Genomic DNA, 18,588 nt, shown 5'->3' on the forward strand with positions numbered 1-18,588 from the left:
TTATGTGAATGGTTTGGTGGGCATAGTCGGCTTTCTCTGGTTGGTCCTTAGTTGGAAGGTGGGGGCGTGGGTAGCAAAAAAATAGGGAAGCTGGCCAAGTCCTGTCTGTTCCGGGCTTATAGCTACAGCTATAGAGGTTGTGGATCTGAGTTCTATTGTCATATAAGGTCTAGCTTTTGGCAGTTTGTATATTCAGTGTCTCATAGGCTTTTCACCAATCATGGCATTTCTCTTGCCACCCTTTGTGGTGGCAGCTTTTCAGTCCCTTAATTTCCTGGGATGAGGAAGGATCAGCTTCCTGGTATGTCTTCCAGATCCTCGTTCCATTAGCATTCCTATCAGTTACTCTTCTGTAGTACATGAAGCTCCATCCCCAATGTTCTTTTGTGTTATCTACTAAACTCACTTGAGCCCATCAGATATATATGGGTAACACAGATATTACACATTTGTTCTTCAGAAACTAATTGTCTAGCAAGTGACACTGATACACTAAAAATATCTCAATACCTCTTGGTAAGTGGTAGAATAGAAGTGAAATAAAAAATGAATCCTGGTGACATTTTAAGTTGGTCTGAGGTATATAAATAGGCAAAGGAGAAGAGGGGAATGATGGTTGGATGGATATGAGAGGTAGAGGTACCAGCATAGGTCTGGATTGGAAATGTTAAAAGAATGGCGTATCCCGTGGGGCTGCACTGCATACCGACTGAACTCTTCTTCTCATTCTTCAACCTCCACTTAATTCTGAGGCTCACCTTAGACCTAATTCTCCTCTGGAATCACATCACGTCAAATGCTGGCTCCCCATATATGACCAGTACAATGTGCTGGTAAGACAAAACTGAGTGTATTGCTTAAAGCTATAGGAGGAATCAGCACCTCAGCAGAGCCTAGGCAGTGTCTTGAGGAGGAAGAGCAAGGTCAGAATGTATTGAGAATGTGAAGTTTGGTGGAAGGTAGGTCTTTCAAAGCCAAGAGTAGGTCAGGGGATGGGATGAGGGCTTGAATTAGATTAGGTAAAGATCATGAAAAAGCAGCCCAGCACTGATGGGAATAGAAAGTGAAGATTTATGGGGTAGGGTGCAGAGAATGTTAGAATCTGTGTGTTGGTACTTACTACTGAACGTGTGTCTTTCGGGATGTTCTGTAGTGAACAATCAAGTTATTTGCTTTGGTAAGAGTCCCTTGGAATGATCAAATTATGCTAATGAAGATGTCCAAATAGAAAAGTCACACTAATGTAGACAATAAACTCAGTGTGGAGGAAGTAGTTTTGGTTCTCAGTCATCCACAGTGTCTCAAAATCTGGAATATTTCCTCACCTTCCAAGTCTCTACATTTTTATTTTATTTTATTTTATTTTATTTTATTTTATTTTATTTTATTTCATTTCATTTTATTTTTATTTTATTTTATTTTATTTTTACTTTTATTTATTTATAATATAATATATTGTCAAATTGGTTTCCATACAACACCCAGTGCCCAGGTGCCCTCCTCAATTCCTATCACCCACTTTCCCCTCTCCCCCCACACCCCCATCAACCCTCAATTTGTTCTATTTAAGAGTCTCTTATGGTTTGCCTCCCTCCCTCTCTGTAACTTTTTCTTCCCCTTCCCCTCCCCCATGGTCTTCTGTTAAGTTTCTCGAGATCCACATGAGTGAAAACATATGGTATCTGTCTTTCTATGACTGACTTATTTCACTTAGCATAATACCCTCCAGTTTCATCCACGTTGCTGCAAATGGCCAGATTTCATTCTTTCTCATTGCCAAGTAGTATTCCATTGTATACATAAACCACATCTTCTTTATCCATTTGTCAGTTGATGGACATTTAGGTTCTTCCCATAATTTTGCTACTGTTGAAAGTGCTACTATGAACATTGGGGTACAAGTGCCCCTATGCATCAGCACTCCTGTATCCCTTGGGTAAACTCCTAGCAGTGCTATTCCTGGGTCATAGGGTAGATCTATTTTTCACTTTTTGAGGAACCTCCCCACTGTTTTCCAGAGGAGCTGCACCAGTTTGCATTCCCACCAACAGTGCAAGAGGGTTCCCGTTTCTCCACATGTTCTCCAGCATCTGTAGTCTACTTATTTGTTCACTGTAGCCATTCTGACCAGTGTAAGGTGGTATCTCAGTGTGGTTTTGATTTGTACTTCCATGATGAGGAGTAACGTTGAGCATCTTTTTATGTGACTGTTGGCCATCTGGATGTCTTCTTTAGAGAAGTGTTTATTCATGTCTTCTGCCCATGTCTTCACTGGATTATTTGTTTTTCAGGTGTGGAGTTTGGTGAATTCTTTATAGATTTTGGATACTAGCCCTTTGTCTGATATGTCATTTCCCAAGTCTCTTTTCCCATTCTATCGGTTGCCTTTTAGTTTTGTTGATTGTTTCCTTTGCAGTGCAAAAGCTTTTTATCTTGATGAGGTCCCAATAGTTTTTAATTCCCTTGCCTTTGGAGATGTGTCAGGTAAGAAATTGCTGTGGCTGAGGTCAAAGAGGTTTTTCCTGCTTTCTCCTGTAGGGTTTTGATGGTTTCCTGTCTGACATTCAGGTCCTTCATCCATTTTGAGTTTGTGGGTCCAAATCTGGGGTCTCTGTTCTATTCCATTGGTCTATGTGCCGGTTTTTGTGCCTATACCGTACTGTCTTGGTGATTACAGCTTTGCAGTACAGGCTGAAGTCTGGGATTGTGATGCCTCCGCTTTGGTTTTCTTCTTCAGTATTACTTTGACTATTCAGGATCTTTTGTGGTTCCATACAAATTTTAGGATTGCTTGTTCTAGCTTTGGGAAGAATGCTGGTGCAATTTTGATTGGGATTGCACTAAATGTGTAGATTGCTTTGGGTAGTAGTGACATTTTAACAATATTTATTCTTCCAATCCATGAGCCTGCACTGTTTTTCCATTTCTTTGTGTCTTCTTCAGTTTCCTTCATAAGCTTTCTAGAGTATTTGGCATACAGATCTTTTATATTTTGGTTAGGTTTATTCCTAGGTATTTTATGGTTCTTGGTGCAAATGTGAATGGGATCAATTTCTTTGTCTTTCTGTTGCTTCATTATTGGTGTATAAAAATGCAACCGATTTCTGTACATTAATTTTGTATCCTGCGGCTTTGCTGAATTCATGTATCAGTTCTCGCAGACGTTTGGTGGAGTCTGTCAGGTTTTCCATGTAGAGTGTCATGTCGTTTGTGAAAAGTGAAAGTTTGACTTCATCTTTGCCAATTTTGATGCCTTTTATTTCATTTTGTTGTCTGATTGCTGATGCTAGGACTTCCAACACTATGTTAAACAACAGTGGTGAGAGAGGACATCCCTGTTGTGTTCCTGATCTCAGGGGGAAAGCTCTCAGTTTTTCCTCATTGAGGATGATATTAGCTGTGGGCTTTTCATAAATGGCTTTTATGATGTTTAAGTATGTTCCTTCTCTCCCGACTTTCTTGAGGGCTTTTATTAAGAAAGGATGCTATATTTTGTCAAATGCTTTTTCTGCATCTATTGACAGGATCATATGGTTGTTATTTTTTCTTTTATGAATGTGATGTATCACACTGATTGATTTGCAAATATTGAACCAGCCCTGCAGCTCAGGAAAGAATCCCACTTGATCATGGTGAATAATTATTTTTTATATGCTGTTGAAATAGATTTGCTAGTATCTGGTTGAGAATTTTTGTGTCTATATTCATCAGGGGTATTGGCCTGGGATAGTTGCCTTTTTTGCTGAGTCTCTGTCTGGTTTGGGAATCAAAGTAATGCCGGCTTCATAGATGAGTCTGGAGTTTTCCTTCCTGTTCTGTTTTTTTTGGAGTAGCTTGAGAAGGATAGGTATTAACTCTGCTTTAAATGTCTGCTAGAATTCCTCAGGGAAGCCATCTGGTCCAGACTCTTATTTGCTGGGAGATTTTTGATATCTGATTTGATTTCTTCACTAGTTAGTTATGGGTCTGTTCAAATGTTTTGTTTCTTCCCTTTTGAGTTTTGGTAGTGTGTGGGTGTTAATAATTTTTCATAGTATTCCCTGCTAATTGCTTGTATTTCTGAGGGATTGGTTGTAATAAATCCATTTTCATTTGTGCTTTTATCTATTTGGGTCCTCTCTCTTTTCTTTTTGAGAAGCCTGGCTAGAGGTTTATCGATTTGTTTATTTTTTCAAAAAACCAACTGTTGGTTTTATTGATCTGTTCTGTTGTTGGTTTTTTTGATTCTATATTGTTTCTTTCTGCTCTGGTCTTTATTATTTCTCTTCTTCTTCTGGGTTTGGGGTGTCTTTCCTGTTCTGCTTTGAGTTCCTTTAGGTGTGCTATTAGATTTCGTATTGGGGATTTTTCTTGTTTCTTGAGATAGGCCTGGATTGCAATGTATTTTCCTCTTAGGACTGCCTTTGCTGCATCCCAAAGCATTTGGATTGTTGTATTTTCATTTTCATTTGTTTCCATATATTTTTAAATTTCTTATGTAATGGCCTGGTTGACCCATTCGTTTTTTAGTAGGGTGTTCTTTAACCTCCATGCTTTTGGAGGTTTTCTAGACTTATTCCTGTGGTTAATTTCAAGTTTCATAGCATTGAGATCTGAAAGTGTGCGTGGTATGATCTCAATTCTTTTATATCTATTGAGGGCTGTTTTGTGACCCAGCATGTGATCTATCTTGGAGGATGTTCCATGTGCACTCGAGAAGAAAGTATAGCTTTGGGATGCAGAGTTCTAAATATATCTGTCAAGTCCATCTGGTCCAGTGGATCATTCAGGGCCGTTGTTTCTTTACTGATTCTCTGTCTACTATCCATTGTTGTCAGTGGAGTATTAAAGTCCCCTGCAATTACCACATTCTTATCAATAAGGTTGCTTATGTTTGTGATTAATTGTTTTATACAGTCGGGTGCTCTTGAATTTGGTGCATAGGCATTTATAATTGTTAGCTCTTCCTGATGGATAGACCCTGTAATTATTATATAATGCCCTTCTTCATCTCTTGTTATGGCCTTTAATTTAAAGTCTAGTTTGTGTGATGTAAGTATGGCTCCTCCAGCTTTCTTTTGACTTCCAGTTGCATGATAGGTAGTTCTCCATCCCCTCACTTTCAATCTGAAGGTGTCCTCGGGTCTAAAATGAGTCTCTTTAGACAGCAAATAGATGGGTCTTGGTTTTTTTTATCCATTCTGATACCCTATGTCTTTTGATTGGAGCACTTAGTCCATTTACATTCAGTGTTGTTATTAAAAGATATGGGTTTAGAGTCATTGTATTATCTGTAGATTTCATGCTTGTAGTGATATCTCTGGTACTTTGTGGTCCTTGCAACATTTTACTCACAGAATCCCCCTTAGGATCTCTTGTAGGGCTGGTTTAGTGGTGATGAATTCCTTCAGTTTTTGTTTGTTTTGGAAAACCTTTATCTCTCCTATTCTCAGTGCCAGGCTTGTTGGATAAAGGATTCTCGGCTGCATATTTTTCCTGTTCATCACGTTGAAGATTTCCTGCCATTCCTTTCTGGCATGCCAAGTTTCAGTAGATAGGTCTGCTACTACCCTTATGTGTCTACCTTTGTATGTTAAGTCCTGTTTATCCCTAGCTGGTTTCAGAATTCTCTTTATCCTTGTATTTTGCCAGTTTCACTATGATATGTCGTACAGAAGATCGATTCAAGTTATGTCTGAAAGGAGTTCTCTGTGCCTCTTGGATTTCAGTGCCCGTTTCCTTCCCCAGATTGGGGAAGTTCTCAGCTATGATTTGTTCAAGTATACCTTCAGCCCCTTTCTCTCTCTCTCTTTGTTCTGGATTCCTTTGATACGGATATTGTTCCCTTTGATTGAATCATATAGTTCACTAATTCCCCCACGTGATCCTGGATTTTTTTTTTATCTCTTTTTTCTCAGCTTCTTCTTTTCCCATAATTATATCTTCTAATTCACCTATTCTCTCCTCTGCCTCTTCAATCCGCACTGTGACTGCCTCCATTTTGTTTTGCACCTAATTTATAGCATTTTTTAACTCATCATGACTATTTTTAGTTTCTTGATCTGCAGCAATAGATTCTCTGCTGTCTTCTATGCTTTTTCCAAGCCCAATGATTAATTTTATGACTATTATTCTAAATTCTTGTTCAGTTATGTTGCTTTTATCTGTTTTGATCCATGTTTTAGTGTCACTTCTTCCTGGAATTTCTTTTGAGGAGAATTCTTCCGTATCATCATTTTGGCTAGTTTTTTGTCCCTTATGAATTTTAAAAGCTTGTTATATGCTCTGCATTGTGAGCACTGCTATATTAAAGGGTGGTCATACACTGTCCAGGGCCTGGCTCTTCAGGAGATGTTTTTTGGAGTGTGTTACTTGTTCTCTGTTGTGACTTTGGTTATTTTATTTCCCTATTCGTAATGATGTTTTGGACTCTCCATCAGGTGTGCTTTGATTTGTTCCTTGAAGTAGCCCTGGAAAGGAAGACAAACAAACAGGAAACAAAAATACGCAAACACACAAATAAAACAAACAGAAACAAAAAACTAAAAACAATCCAAAAATAAAATACCAGGAACACCAGCTACAAATAAAGAACAGGGTGGAGGCGGTACTGATTGAAGAACACATACAAAGAGAGAAATGACAGGGGTGGGCGTTGGGGGGGAGAAAAAATAAACATTGACCAGGCAGAGAGACTAAAAGGCTTAATCCAGAGAGAGAGAGAGAGGAAAATAAGGAGGGATGTGAGGAAAAAGAAGCAAAGATAATATTACCCAGACAGAGAAACTAGAGGACATGATTTTTCCAGAGAGAGAGAAAGGAAAGTAAATGAGGTGTAGAACATGTATCTAGAGAATGGATTAAATATGTCTGTTTAAACAAACCAATAACCGGAATAGCCAGCCTGGAGGAGGGAAAAGATAAGAAGGAGAAATGGAAGGGAGACTATATCTAAATAACAAGAATTATCCTAGGATTAATCCAGGCAATGCAGCAGTGCTAGTCTGGAGGAGGGGGCCGACTGCCTCCAAAGCGTCTGTCCCTCTCCAGTAGATACGCAGTTACCCAGTAGATACGCCTGGTTTGGTGTACGCTGTTCCCGCCTCCACTGTGGTTTCCATGGTGGGATCTCTGAGGCCTCACCTTGGTGGTGGTGGGGAGAAAGATGGCGACCCCCCCCCCCCCCCCCCAGTCTCTTCTCCACAACCCGGTGTCCCAAATCACTCCTTTGGAGCCATCCTCACTGGCCGCAGCGGCAAATGAGGCTGTCTGGGTCCACTGACTCCCGTGCCAGGCTCTTGGCTGGGATTTAAATCCCTGCTCCGTGTGCCCTGGTACTGGGGAAGCACCTCTCTATCCAGGCCCCATATGTGGTCCCGGCTGGTTTTGTCCTGTGCGGAAGCACTTCAGGGGAGAGGACCGGTTTCTCCTGCTGTGGACTGTGCCCTAATCTACCACTGAACCCAGAGATGGCTCCCCGCCTCCCCAGGTGCATGAACCAGGCAGCCTGCCCCAGTCTGAAGAAAGCCCCGCAGTTAGAGATGGGATCCTTCTCCATCCTGGTCCGAGGGTTTTCTCTTGTCCAGATATAGTCCTATGCTTCCCTAGCCACTCTTTCTCTTCCTTTTGGCTTTCTGCATAAGGGGATCCCTCCCCTCCGTGCCTATGCGGCCTGTTTTATCTCCCCCCCGTTTGCAATCACCCACCCATGGCCCTTCAGTTTGTCCCTGTTTCTCCCCGGTAGACTCAGTCTCTTTTTCTCCAAGATTCTTGAGGTTCAAAGTCCTTTGGCTTCAGCCCTTCTTTGTTTGAGAGAAGCGAGAGGTACAGATCCCTCTACTTCTCTGCCATGTTGGCCCCATTTACGCTACGCCGGTCTCTACCTTTTTAAGTCACAGGCTTTTATGCTTCTGAGTTCTTTTCTTGGACTTCTTTGTTACTTCAGTAACTCCTAGTCTCCTTTTTTGTTTGCTTGTTTTTTAAAGTTTATTTATTTTGACAGAGAAAGAATGAGTGGGGCAGGGGCAGAGAGAGAGAGGGAGAGAATCCCAAGCAGGCTCCACACTCACGCAGAACCCGATATGGGGCTCAATCTCAGGGACTGTGATATCGCAACCTGAGCCAGAATCAAGAGTCGGATGCTCAACTGACTGAGCAACCCAGGCACCCCACTCCTTGTCTCCTTTCAATAAAACTCCTCTTTGCTTCCCAGCCTGAGTAATCTGTTTAACTTCATGTTTATTAGTAATCCATAAAAAGAGCAAGATGTAGACTAATGTAAAATATAACCTGAAGACATCAGAACTTTTTATATTAAAAGTCTTGGGTGAAGCCCATTTAAAAAAGAAACGAAATCTTAAATTTTTGTCTTTTAAAAAAATAAACCCAGTATGGTGGAAAAATCCAAGTTGTATAAATCTCAAAATATAATAATGAAGGAATTAAAAGATTATATTAACAAATAATTGGGCTCACTGTTAAGTGTGATCTGTATGTTCTTTCTTTGGGTCCGTTTTCAACATTTTATGTATTTTCTCACTTCTTGGCAAAGGATATTTATTATGTTCTAGTTTTTCTAATGTTTTAATGTTTTGTAGCAATATGCTGTGTTGTAGGGCTAATTTCTTTGTGGACTGAGAAAAAAGATTCGGCCAAATTATTTGTTCTTTAGAGATGGGTTAATTCCTGTGTATTCTCTTTCTTCTTAGGCCAATTTGCGTCGGAAGGTTACTCACTCAGTACAAACTGACCTTAGTCACATGAGAAGAGAAAATTGTTCACAGGTGTACCCACCAAAGGATGCCAGCACGCAGTCTATGAGAGAAAGCAGCACCCGAGTGCCCAGGCCCCAGATTTACATAGCTGGTCTTCGTGGGGGACAGGGTAAAATCACATATGGGGTCAAGGTGAACTTAACTAGAGCTGTTGATGAGACCTAGTTAAAGACTGTATTTTTTAAGTAGATATCACCAAGTTATGAACAGTGGCAAATATTGACAAATATCTTTGCATCAATGGAAATTACTAAATTTTGTGAGTCTGGCACATTCATTGGTTGTGTGAATGTTTTCTGGATTCTGTCAAACTGCTACAAAAAACTAAAAGTTGTTCTCTGGAGCACATTTTTCATTCTATTAAAATTGAAAAATAAAACTCTGCCCACTTAGCTTCTATTTGTTAGAAAAAGTTTGGCAGCATTAAAGGCTGAAATTATGATGTATTTAGATATTAATATATTTATAAGATTATGACTAAGATAGCTTATTTATTTCTAAAATAATTTTTAATGGTAAACATTAAAACTTTAAAACCTAGGCAATATTTTAGCCTCATTAAAGTATTAAATGTTAACGGGATTAAATTGATGTATAATAAACCTCACTAATTTGGAACAATTAGAGCAGAGGTCCACATGAATTTTTAAAATCTGGAAATTTTACATAAAATCTGGATTTCTAGTCCCTTGGGAAAAAAAAGTCAGAATATTTGCCAATACTTGGCTAGTATTCCTGTGAGTAGTAGCTGTGCCCTTTCATAGGTCAAACACTTCTAGTCCCAGCCCCTGCTGTCTTTTTGGTCTCCCGCATTACTCCTGTGCCTTATTTGCCTGGCCCTATAGGCAGTTGTACATAGGGCCCATGTGAATTACTAATAGCTGAATTTTAGAGCTGTAGTTTTATTAACTTCTTTTTTTGTCTTACAAAAGTTTGTCTTACAAACTTCTTTTTTTTTTTTTTTAAGTTTATTTATTTATTTATTTTTTTTTTTCAACGTTTATTTATTTTTGGGACAGAGAGAGACAGAGCATGAACGGGGGAGGGGCAGAGAGAGAGGGAGACACAGAATCAGAAACCGGCTCCAGGCTCTGAGCCATCAGCCCAGAGCCTGACGCGGGGCTCGAACTCACGGACCGCAAGATCGTGACCTGGCTGAAGTCGGACGCTTAACCGACTGTGCCACCCAGGCGCCCCAAGTTTATTTATTTTTAAGAGGGAGAGAGACACACAGCATGTACTCATGGGAGTGGGGGAGGGGCAGAGAGCGGGAGAGAGAGAATCCTAAGCAGGCTCCATGCTTCAGCACAGAATGAGACTTGGGGGTCGAACCCACGAATGGTGAGATCATGACCTGAGCTGAAACCAAGAGCCCGGCACTTAACTGACTGAACCACCCACGTGCCCAATATATATATTTTAAGTTTATTTCTTTATTTTATTACTTTCTTACATATTTCTAATACCAGTCCTAGATAATAAAGACTCCCTGGTGGAGGGACTGTTAAACATGCTTTAATAGCCAGGGGATAATTTATATTTAATGTATTTTTTCTGCCTTGGTGACTTTTAAGGTGTTTATATAATTTGCTTTCTGTATATGTATAGTGTTATCTATAATGTGAATATGTTTCAAATTGCACTTTGCACAGATATCGTAAAGGTAAACTTTAAATAGACTTTCTTTTAAAAACATTTTTTAAAGTTACTTATTTCTTTTGAGAGAGAGTGGGGGGGTGGGGTAGGGACAGAGGGAGAGGGAAAGAGAGAGAATCCCAAGCAGACTCTATGGTGTCAGTGCAGAGGATAACGCAGGGCCCCAACCCATGTACTGTGAGATCATGACCTGAGCTGAAGTACAATGCTTAACTGAGCCACCCAGGCGCCCCCTGACCTACTTCTAAGTGTTCGTAATTTTCATACCTGAAGTTTAAAAATGGTGTTCGAGTATCCTGGGTGGTTCAGTCAGTTAAGCGTTGGACTCTTGATTTTGGCTCAGGTTATGATGTCCTGGTTCGTGGGATCAAGCCCTGCATGGGGCTCAGTGCTGATAGCTCAGGGCCTGCTTAGGATTCTCTCTCTCTCCCTCTCTCTCTGCCCCTCCATTGCTCTCTCTCTAAAAATAAATAGTAAACATTGAAAAATAAAAATGATGTTAAAGATAAGACTGGCTGTTGGGGCAAGGCCTGGGGCTAGGAGTGGGGGGCAGGGTTCTGTCCTTGAAGAAGGTGGGAGGTTAGAGCTAACACTGATTTTTACAGCATCAGGTATTTGATTTTTATCTGTTCTGTCAAACCTCATTCGGTTCTGCAATATTTCTAAACACAGAAAAGAATGGCCATAAGCCATAAGCCATAAGATAAGACATAATTTGGGGTTATCAAGTTAAGGCTGAAAGTAAAATTGCCAAGTGAATAAAAATATCAAACCCAATTTGAAAAACTAAATTTAATATCAGAAAGTGCAACAGAATCAGGATAAAGGGAGCTAGATCAAATGATAGCCTCATCTTTTCCTAGGATCTTGACCATCTTCCCAAGCCCCAATGTTCTCTAAAGATTTCCAACCTCATGCTGGACACTGTGTCAGGCACCCCGATTTCAGCAGGTTACAGGCCAAACTCATTTTCTCTGACAGACTTGTTTCTCCCTCTGTATTTCTTTCTGTGCTTAGAGGCCATCACCATCTAGTCAGTAGCATAAGGTAAAAAAACTTCTTGATTGCCTTTCTCTCATAGCCCCTATATTTAAAAAGTCATCAAACCCTGCTGATTTGTCTTGAATTGTCTTTGGAATCTGTCTTTCTGTTTTCACCATGACCGCTATATTTTAGGACTTAGTCCTATTACCAGATTCATTGGCATAATTTTTCTAGCATACAAATCTGATAGTGTCACCCTCCCCCCTTCCCCCAACTTTCACTTCCGTTGCTTAAACACCTACCAAAACTCTTTTATTACCTAGGAGATGATGGAAAAACTCTTTCATACATGATGTAAGACTTTTCAAAATATATCCATCTACCTTCCAGTTTCATCTTCTGCTCCTCTCATGCTGTCTCCAAACACTATACATATTAGGCAAATTGAACTCAACCTCTTCAAATGTGTCATTGTCTAATACCACCACTCTCTACTCTCGCTTTTCCCTGTCACTTGGAATGTACTCCACAGACACCCTCATGAAATTACACTGTCCTCAAACAGCCTGGTCAGCTTTACCTTTTCAGTGAATATTTCCCCTATCACCTTTAGGAGAATTAATTGCTTCTTCCTTTGAGTTTTCACTACATTTTATTTATACTCTTACTGTAGTACTCAAATAAGTACATACGTGGTCATCTGTAATCTCCCTGTTAGATTTTTGAGATTTGAACTGTGTTCTAGTCATTTTTATATCCCTGGCATTTGTATAGAATTTTGTTGGGTGAACTAAGGCAGAAAAAAAGGAATAAATGAAAGAACAAACTGGAGGCAGGATATTGGTCAAATGATTATTTTAATAGCCAAGGTGGGAACTGATAAAGAGATCAGTAGCCAAATAGTCATTGGAAAAGAAGAGAGAGAGGAACAGAGGAAAAAGGAGATTATTTTTTGAGAAGTAGTAGCAAATAAGGATACGCCAGGTTGGTACAGCTTTTGGAGAAGGCTGAAAGCCAGGCAGAGGAATAGGTTGCCTTTATGCAGTCAGATTAGGACTTTATGTAGTACAATTAGAAAGCCATTGTAGGTTCTTGAGCAGAAGATTGTGGGAGAGAGACGCTACAGTTAAGGAGATGGCTAGGAAGCTGTTGAAAGAATTCAGGCATGTGGTAATGGATGACATGAAGGGGCAAATGTGAGATTTGATGAACAGGATATAACATCTCAGGAAAGGGAAGGAAATATCACAGCATGACCTCAGGGTGTCTACCCTAGGAGGCTGAGGACAGTTGGGAAGAGGAACTGGTTGATCAAAAATGAGAGCATGTTCAGTACCAGAAAATCTGTGTTTAAAGGATGACAAAAATAATAAAGCAGAGATGACTGGAATTTGAACTGGACAAAGGTAATTTGGGAGGTCATCCCCAAGGGAGTGGGGATGGAATGAGGAGGAAGAGACAACATGAGACCAAGGAGCAGTCAGAGGAGTAGAAAAAGAAAGGAGTCTCTGTGGTCAAGGAAGTAAAGTGAAGGTCCACTACTTACTAGCTGTGTTACTTAATATTTCTCTGCTGCAGTTTCTTCATCATAAAAATTGGGGTAATAATAGCTTCTAATTCACTGGGTTGTTAAGAGGATTAAAGGAGTTAACCCATGCAAAGCATTCACATGATAAGTGATTTGTTAATGTTAGCCATGAGAGGAAAGAATCTCTAGTGTCTCATTCTACTGCACTCCCGCCCTTATTTTGTCCACTTTCTATTTTCAAGCTCTCAGTTAGTGCCCAGAATAATGCTTGGCGCATTATGGCTTTCACTCAATGTCTGATGAATAAACAGAAGAGGATGAGAAATGAGAAAAGGTCAATGGAGTCGGCATCTGCTAAGCTCTGTTTTAATAGAGTTGGCTTGCGTGGAAACAGGACTGCAGCAAGCAGAAAATCGTAGAAATAAGTACAGACTACAAATCAGTACTGTTTGGCATGAAAAGAAAAATGAGATTATGGTAACTAAAAAAGGAAGCAGAGGCAAGGGAGAGTTAAGCTCAAATAAATGTTTAGATATTGATGATTATTACACAAGTCCAGACACTGAATTTTTCATTGTCTCCTTGTATTTTCATTATTTTCCTCAATTATAAAATGCAACAATTCTTTTAACTTGTCTTTAGTAATATTACACCATAGAAAAGAATTGTTTTAAAATAATTACCTAGCAAATATAATTTTCTTTATTTTTAAATGTTTATTTATTTATTTTGAAAGAGAGAGAGAGATAGAGGGAGCTCGCAGTAGAGGGGCAGAGAGAGAGGGAATCCCAAGCAGGCTTCACCTCCAGGGCCCAGTACCACGCTTGATCTTACAACCTTGAGATCATGACCTGAGCTGAAACTGGGAGTCAGAGGCTTAACCAACTGAGCCACCTAGGTGCTTCTAATTTTCTTAATAGCAGAATGAACAGTTTGCTTAAATTGTCATGGAAGCAATTATGTTTAGATATCTGCATTTGTCTAACTGTTCTTTATAGTTAATGATTTACTATACTTGAAACTTCACCACTTTTAATAACCTATTGTGTAGCTACATACTTGAATTTAACTGTAACTTCCTTAAGCCTTTTGGTATTGCTTACTGCACAGCTTACACTTTTACTTTATTACCAATGGATATAGTAATGGGCTTCCTTTTATATAATTCATTGAGACTAGGGTCACTCTCATGCCTGAGCTGAGATAGAAGTGAGCAGGATTTCAAGGCAATACTGCAGCTTGATAGTGACAATCAGGAATATCATTATGGTTTCAACTGGTAATAGCCAATAGCTGTTTGAGACACAGGTTAGCATATTATCAGGCAAATGACTCTGTGGTTCACATGTTGAAGATCACTGCTTCTTGCACTAATCAGGGTTGTATAGGACACTAGTATACATAAAAGAAGCACATTAAGTCAACAGGTTTTCCTCTAAGACTTAGGATAATTCAAAATGAGAAAGTAAAATTTAGCTCAGATGTAAAGAATGTAAATATCTGCTTGGCCATTCATTGGGCTGAGATAATGAACAGAAACTCAAGCTAGAAAGTTAATGGGAAATAATATTTTTTCTGAAGGGCATGCTGCAGTAGAATATAATAACCATCCCCTGTTTTGCGTGTCTACTCTCTAACTCTGAAAAATTTTGTTCTCTAAGATCATATACTGTTAGAACCTTGCTGTTGACATTTTATCAGTAAGAATTAAACAGCCTGCTTTTGCTTGAAGGATTTAAGTCACTTTGACACAAAGAAGCAGCTTCAATTTCCAACCTAAGAGGAAAGTCTTCATTTTAGAGGCTCCTGAATACAACAGTCCACATCCAGTAACTTTGCTGTTTTCAAGAAACAGGATCCTGAGACTATTCTTTAGTCCATATCTGATGTGAACTTCTTTTTTTTAAAAAAAATTTTTTTTTCAACGTTTATTTATTTTTGGGACAGAGAGAGACAGAGCATGAACGGGGGAGGGGCAGAGAGAGAGGGAGACACAGAATCAGAAACAGGCTCCAGGCTCTGAGCCATCAGCCCAGAGCCTGACGCAGGGCTCGAACTCACGGACCGCAAGATCGTGACCTGGCTGAAGTCGGACGCTTAACCGACTGCACCACCCAGGCGCCCCTGATGTGAACTTCTTTATAAACAGCCCTGCTTTGAATGTATCAAAACACTACTTCCTTTAAATTTCATTTAAGTCCACATCCTTGTCCCAGATTTTATAACTCTTTCTGTATTTCCAGAGACATCCCACACAATTCCTCTGTTGTGCAGTTTCCCTCACTGGAATGGATCAATAATCCTGCTCTGTCTGAATACAGGTTTGTCCCTGCTGGTCTTGGGCTGGACAGGTTAGGACAAGAGGCATCAAAGTCTAGTCAAGGTTCATTCCAATGGAGTAGGAAGTCTTTCGGGCAATTAAAATTTATTAAGAAAAGTAGGGTTCAGCAGCATAAGTTATGTGAACCAGTTAGGGTTGGACAAAAACAGTCCAACAGCATTTTAAGTAGTGTGCATGTGTGTGTGGGCGTTTGCCTGTGTGTATGTCTCTGTGTGTGTGAGATACTATTCTCTACCAGAAGGAACCACGGTTCCTTGAAGTGTAGTTGATTGCATTGCCTATGACAGGAACAAAATCAAGATTGGCTGGAAACCCTTGTTGCCAGAAATAAAGAATGCTTCAAAAATCTTGTGCAGGTGTAAAGAAAGGAGTAGGCTCACAGGGGCCACACTGGGGTAATTTGAGCATCAAAAGGAGGATAATTATAGTTAATAGAATTGAGACTATAATGATATCCGAAATGGGAAGAGATAAACTGTACAAATCCATAGTTGTAAAAAAAAATTAGGAATGTATCATGTTTTTAAAATTAATTTTAAGTCCACATATGAGGGTTTTTTTTTTGAGCATGTTAAGAACATACACTAGGGGACCGTTACCAATTACAGGAAGAGGTGATTAGCACCAGTGAGCACACATACAACCGGTAAAGGGAAGGTCCAACAGTGTTCGAAAATGAGAATAATCAAATGTCTGACTCTACAAAGCTCCTTCAGATAGTAACGTGATGCTAATAAGGCATGCAAAATTTCCCAATACTGTTTAATAGACTATATATATATCTATATATCTCTATATCTCTATATCTCTCTCTCTATATATATCTATGTAAATGTCTATCTAATGGTAACACATAGAACAATCACTCAAATCTCTAAAAAGTCATTTTAGGGAAAGATGGTAGGGAGATGTAGGCGGCTGGGCATCACAGATTCTTGTACCGCTATTCCTGTAAGGGCTGAGGTGCCTTCATAGTATTTTTAACCAATCCACGTTATCTGGAAAGCCTTTCATTTTGCCAATGAATTTTTCTAACATAGTTTATGCTAATAAATACCCTCTAGTGAAAGTGAAGATTATAGCGGCTGAAGTAAATGCCTGTTGACACGTCTAATATTTTTGAGGCCCTTTTGTTGTGAGAAGATCATGTAGTTAGAATGTCCGGTCAAGTAAATATAATCAATGACAACGCTGACAATAAGGACACTGGCACAAGACTTCTGAAAAATACATAAGTCATATGAAGAGGTAACAATGCAAGGTAATGAGCGAGGTGGAAGTTACAAAAGTTATGGGAAGTAGTTTCTGTTACTTTACAGGTTTTGAGGGTTTCTACAACAGCTTTTGACAGGCACGAATCATTAAGTCTGACCCCGTCTTCATTTGCTACCAAATCACCTTGGTGAGGACTACAATTCCCAGAACGCAACGCTCTGCTCCCTTGACTCCGCTTCCTTAGCCGGCCGGGAGGTGTAGTTTACAGGACGACGTCTTCGACTCGAGTTTTACGCACTTGTCAGCAAGGACTCAGCCGTAAAGGCCTCTTTCCATCCGGGTCTTTCCATTTTCGGAGGTAGCTCCGATTGCGGAGCCTAATCTTGGCTCCAGGCTGGGCCGGAAGTTGGCGGATGGTCGGCTGACCAGGCGCTCTAGGCCGAGCGGTTTTCGTCTCTATGACCACAGGAGGCGGTCTCCGGTGTCCCGAGGGCGCTTGGAGGGGGCGTGCGTCAGTTCCGCGCGGGGCTGTCGGGGAATCATGGCTGCCCCAAGAGGTGAGGCCGGGGGCCGCTGGAACGGGAGAACCTGCGGGGGGCGGTGGCGCGGGAGTGTCAGCTTCTGTCCGCGCCCGCGGGGCTTCGGGGCAAGGCTGAGGCGTCGGGTGTCCGGAGTTTGTTTGGAGCCGCTCCCTGGCGCGAGCTCGCGCCGCCGCCTGTCAGGGCAGCGCCGGGCAGCCAGCCTCCTACTGCGGCTGCCTTCCCAGAGGCGGATTCCGCGCGGGGCCGTTCGGCGGCCGGAGACCGTGCCTGCTTCGACGAGCTTGCAGTGGGTGGGAACCGAATTCGGACAGGCCCGGGCTGCGGCGGACCCGGAGAGGGGCCGGAACGCAGGTCCCGGGCTGGACCCGCATCACCCTGTGGGAGGCAGGACTGTGCTCCGTTCCGGTGGGGTCGTCGCGGCTGCGGTCTCTTCTGCGCCTTCTGCCCTACGGATGCTGAGAGGCTTAAGGGCATGCTCCGGCGCGGAGCCCAAGCTGCGGCTGGTCCATGTGACAGCCACTGAAAACATCACTGGGGCATTAGAACAGCGCTGAAACGTAACGAGATGGAGAAAGCAGTAGTTAAGAGTTCCTTCCCTGGAGAATGTTGTGTGTGGTTAGAAGGAACACTTGATAATTTGGGGTGGAGGGTGAGCCCCACCGCTTTTCCCTCAGGGATGGCAATTAGGGTAATAATGTTTGATGACTAATTGCCATTTCATGAGTGATTCTGATTAACCCCGAAGCACTTTGTTTTGCTGAGTGGGATGTGTACGTTAGGAGCAGAGTTGAATTTCTGGACCTCAGAGCAGTAGCTAGGACAGGTTGGGTGACTCCCAGATTCCTAGTCCACCCTTCTCCCAAAGAGCATTTGGCTTCACCTCTGAGTAAATGTTAAACAAATACTTAAAGCATATCTTTCTGCATGGGTGCTAAATTATTTTCCTGGTTGGGGAACCCACGTTTATCATTCAAGCCCTGCCCAGGGCATTGTCTGTAAGTGCATATCATTCTCTTATATGTATTCTCCCTTTTCAAATAAGTCCAACCTTAAGAGTCTTTTTGTAGTAACACAGGAAATAAGGGGAAAAAGTAAAATTGTTCTGATGACATAGAATAGGGACAGCAAGATTAATGATGAGCAAAACTTCACAATTACAGAACTCAAATCATCTGAAATAGTTCCAACAATGTACAGATTTAGGCTTATTGCCAATAAATATTTGTTGTGTCTTAGGCATAAGTCTTATATGCCCACTAAAAATGTAGAACACTAACATTATATTGCTATATTAAATATTTAATTTAGGATATCCGAAACTGTGTCAGTGTGCTGCATAATCTTGCAGGAACAAAATCCGTGCTTAAGTGGTTAATATTTAAAGTCAGCTGTGTTTTGTGTATGTATGTATGTTTGTGTTCATGTAATTGAAATGTATTGTTTTGAAATAAATGTTCAAATGTCATGGGTTTTAAAAAGTATTTTGTGCTTGAAATTGGAAAGCATTTTGAGTTATAACATTGACTTTTATAAACATAATATTGTCTACTAAATAATATCTTTGTTGTA

The 18,588-nt window shown here is 40.7% G+C and overlaps 2 protein-coding genes across 6 annotated transcripts in view; both read left to right on the forward strand.

Annotated features, from left to right (window-relative positions):
* The window catches only part of CFAP206 (cilia and flagella associated protein 206), a 43,731-nt gene extending 34,520 nt beyond the window's left edge, over nt 1-9,211 (forward strand). For 3 of the 5 annotated variants that reach the window (XM_047860399.1, XM_047860394.1, XM_047860396.1), the window contains exon 13: nt 8,688-9,207. In XM_047860399.1, coding sequence (XP_047716355.1) covers nt 8,688-8,918 — 231 coding nt within the window. In that variant the 3' untranslated portion in view covers nt 8,919-9,207. Of the gene's footprint in view, nt 1-8,687 lie in introns of all 5 variants that reach the window. The other 2 variants (XM_047860395.1, XM_047860398.1) reach the window with 2 other exon arrangements.
* The window catches only part of SLC35A1 (solute carrier family 35 member A1), a 55,047-nt gene that overhangs the window by 5,480 nt on the left and 30,979 nt on the right, over nt 1-18,588 (forward strand). The window contains exon 3 of the mRNA XM_047860403.1: nt 17,010-17,034. Within this exon, the coding sequence (XP_047716359.1) occupies nt 17,019-17,034 (16 nt within the window). The 5' untranslated portion in view covers nt 17,010-17,018. The remainder of the gene's footprint in view (nt 1-17,009; nt 17,035-18,588) is intronic.

The sequence above is a fragment of the Prionailurus viverrinus genome, chromosome B2 (genome assembly GCF_022837055.1).
Source record: "Prionailurus viverrinus isolate Anna chromosome B2, UM_Priviv_1.0, whole genome shotgun sequence".
NCBI lineage: Eukaryota > Metazoa > Chordata > Mammalia > Carnivora > Felidae > Prionailurus > Prionailurus viverrinus.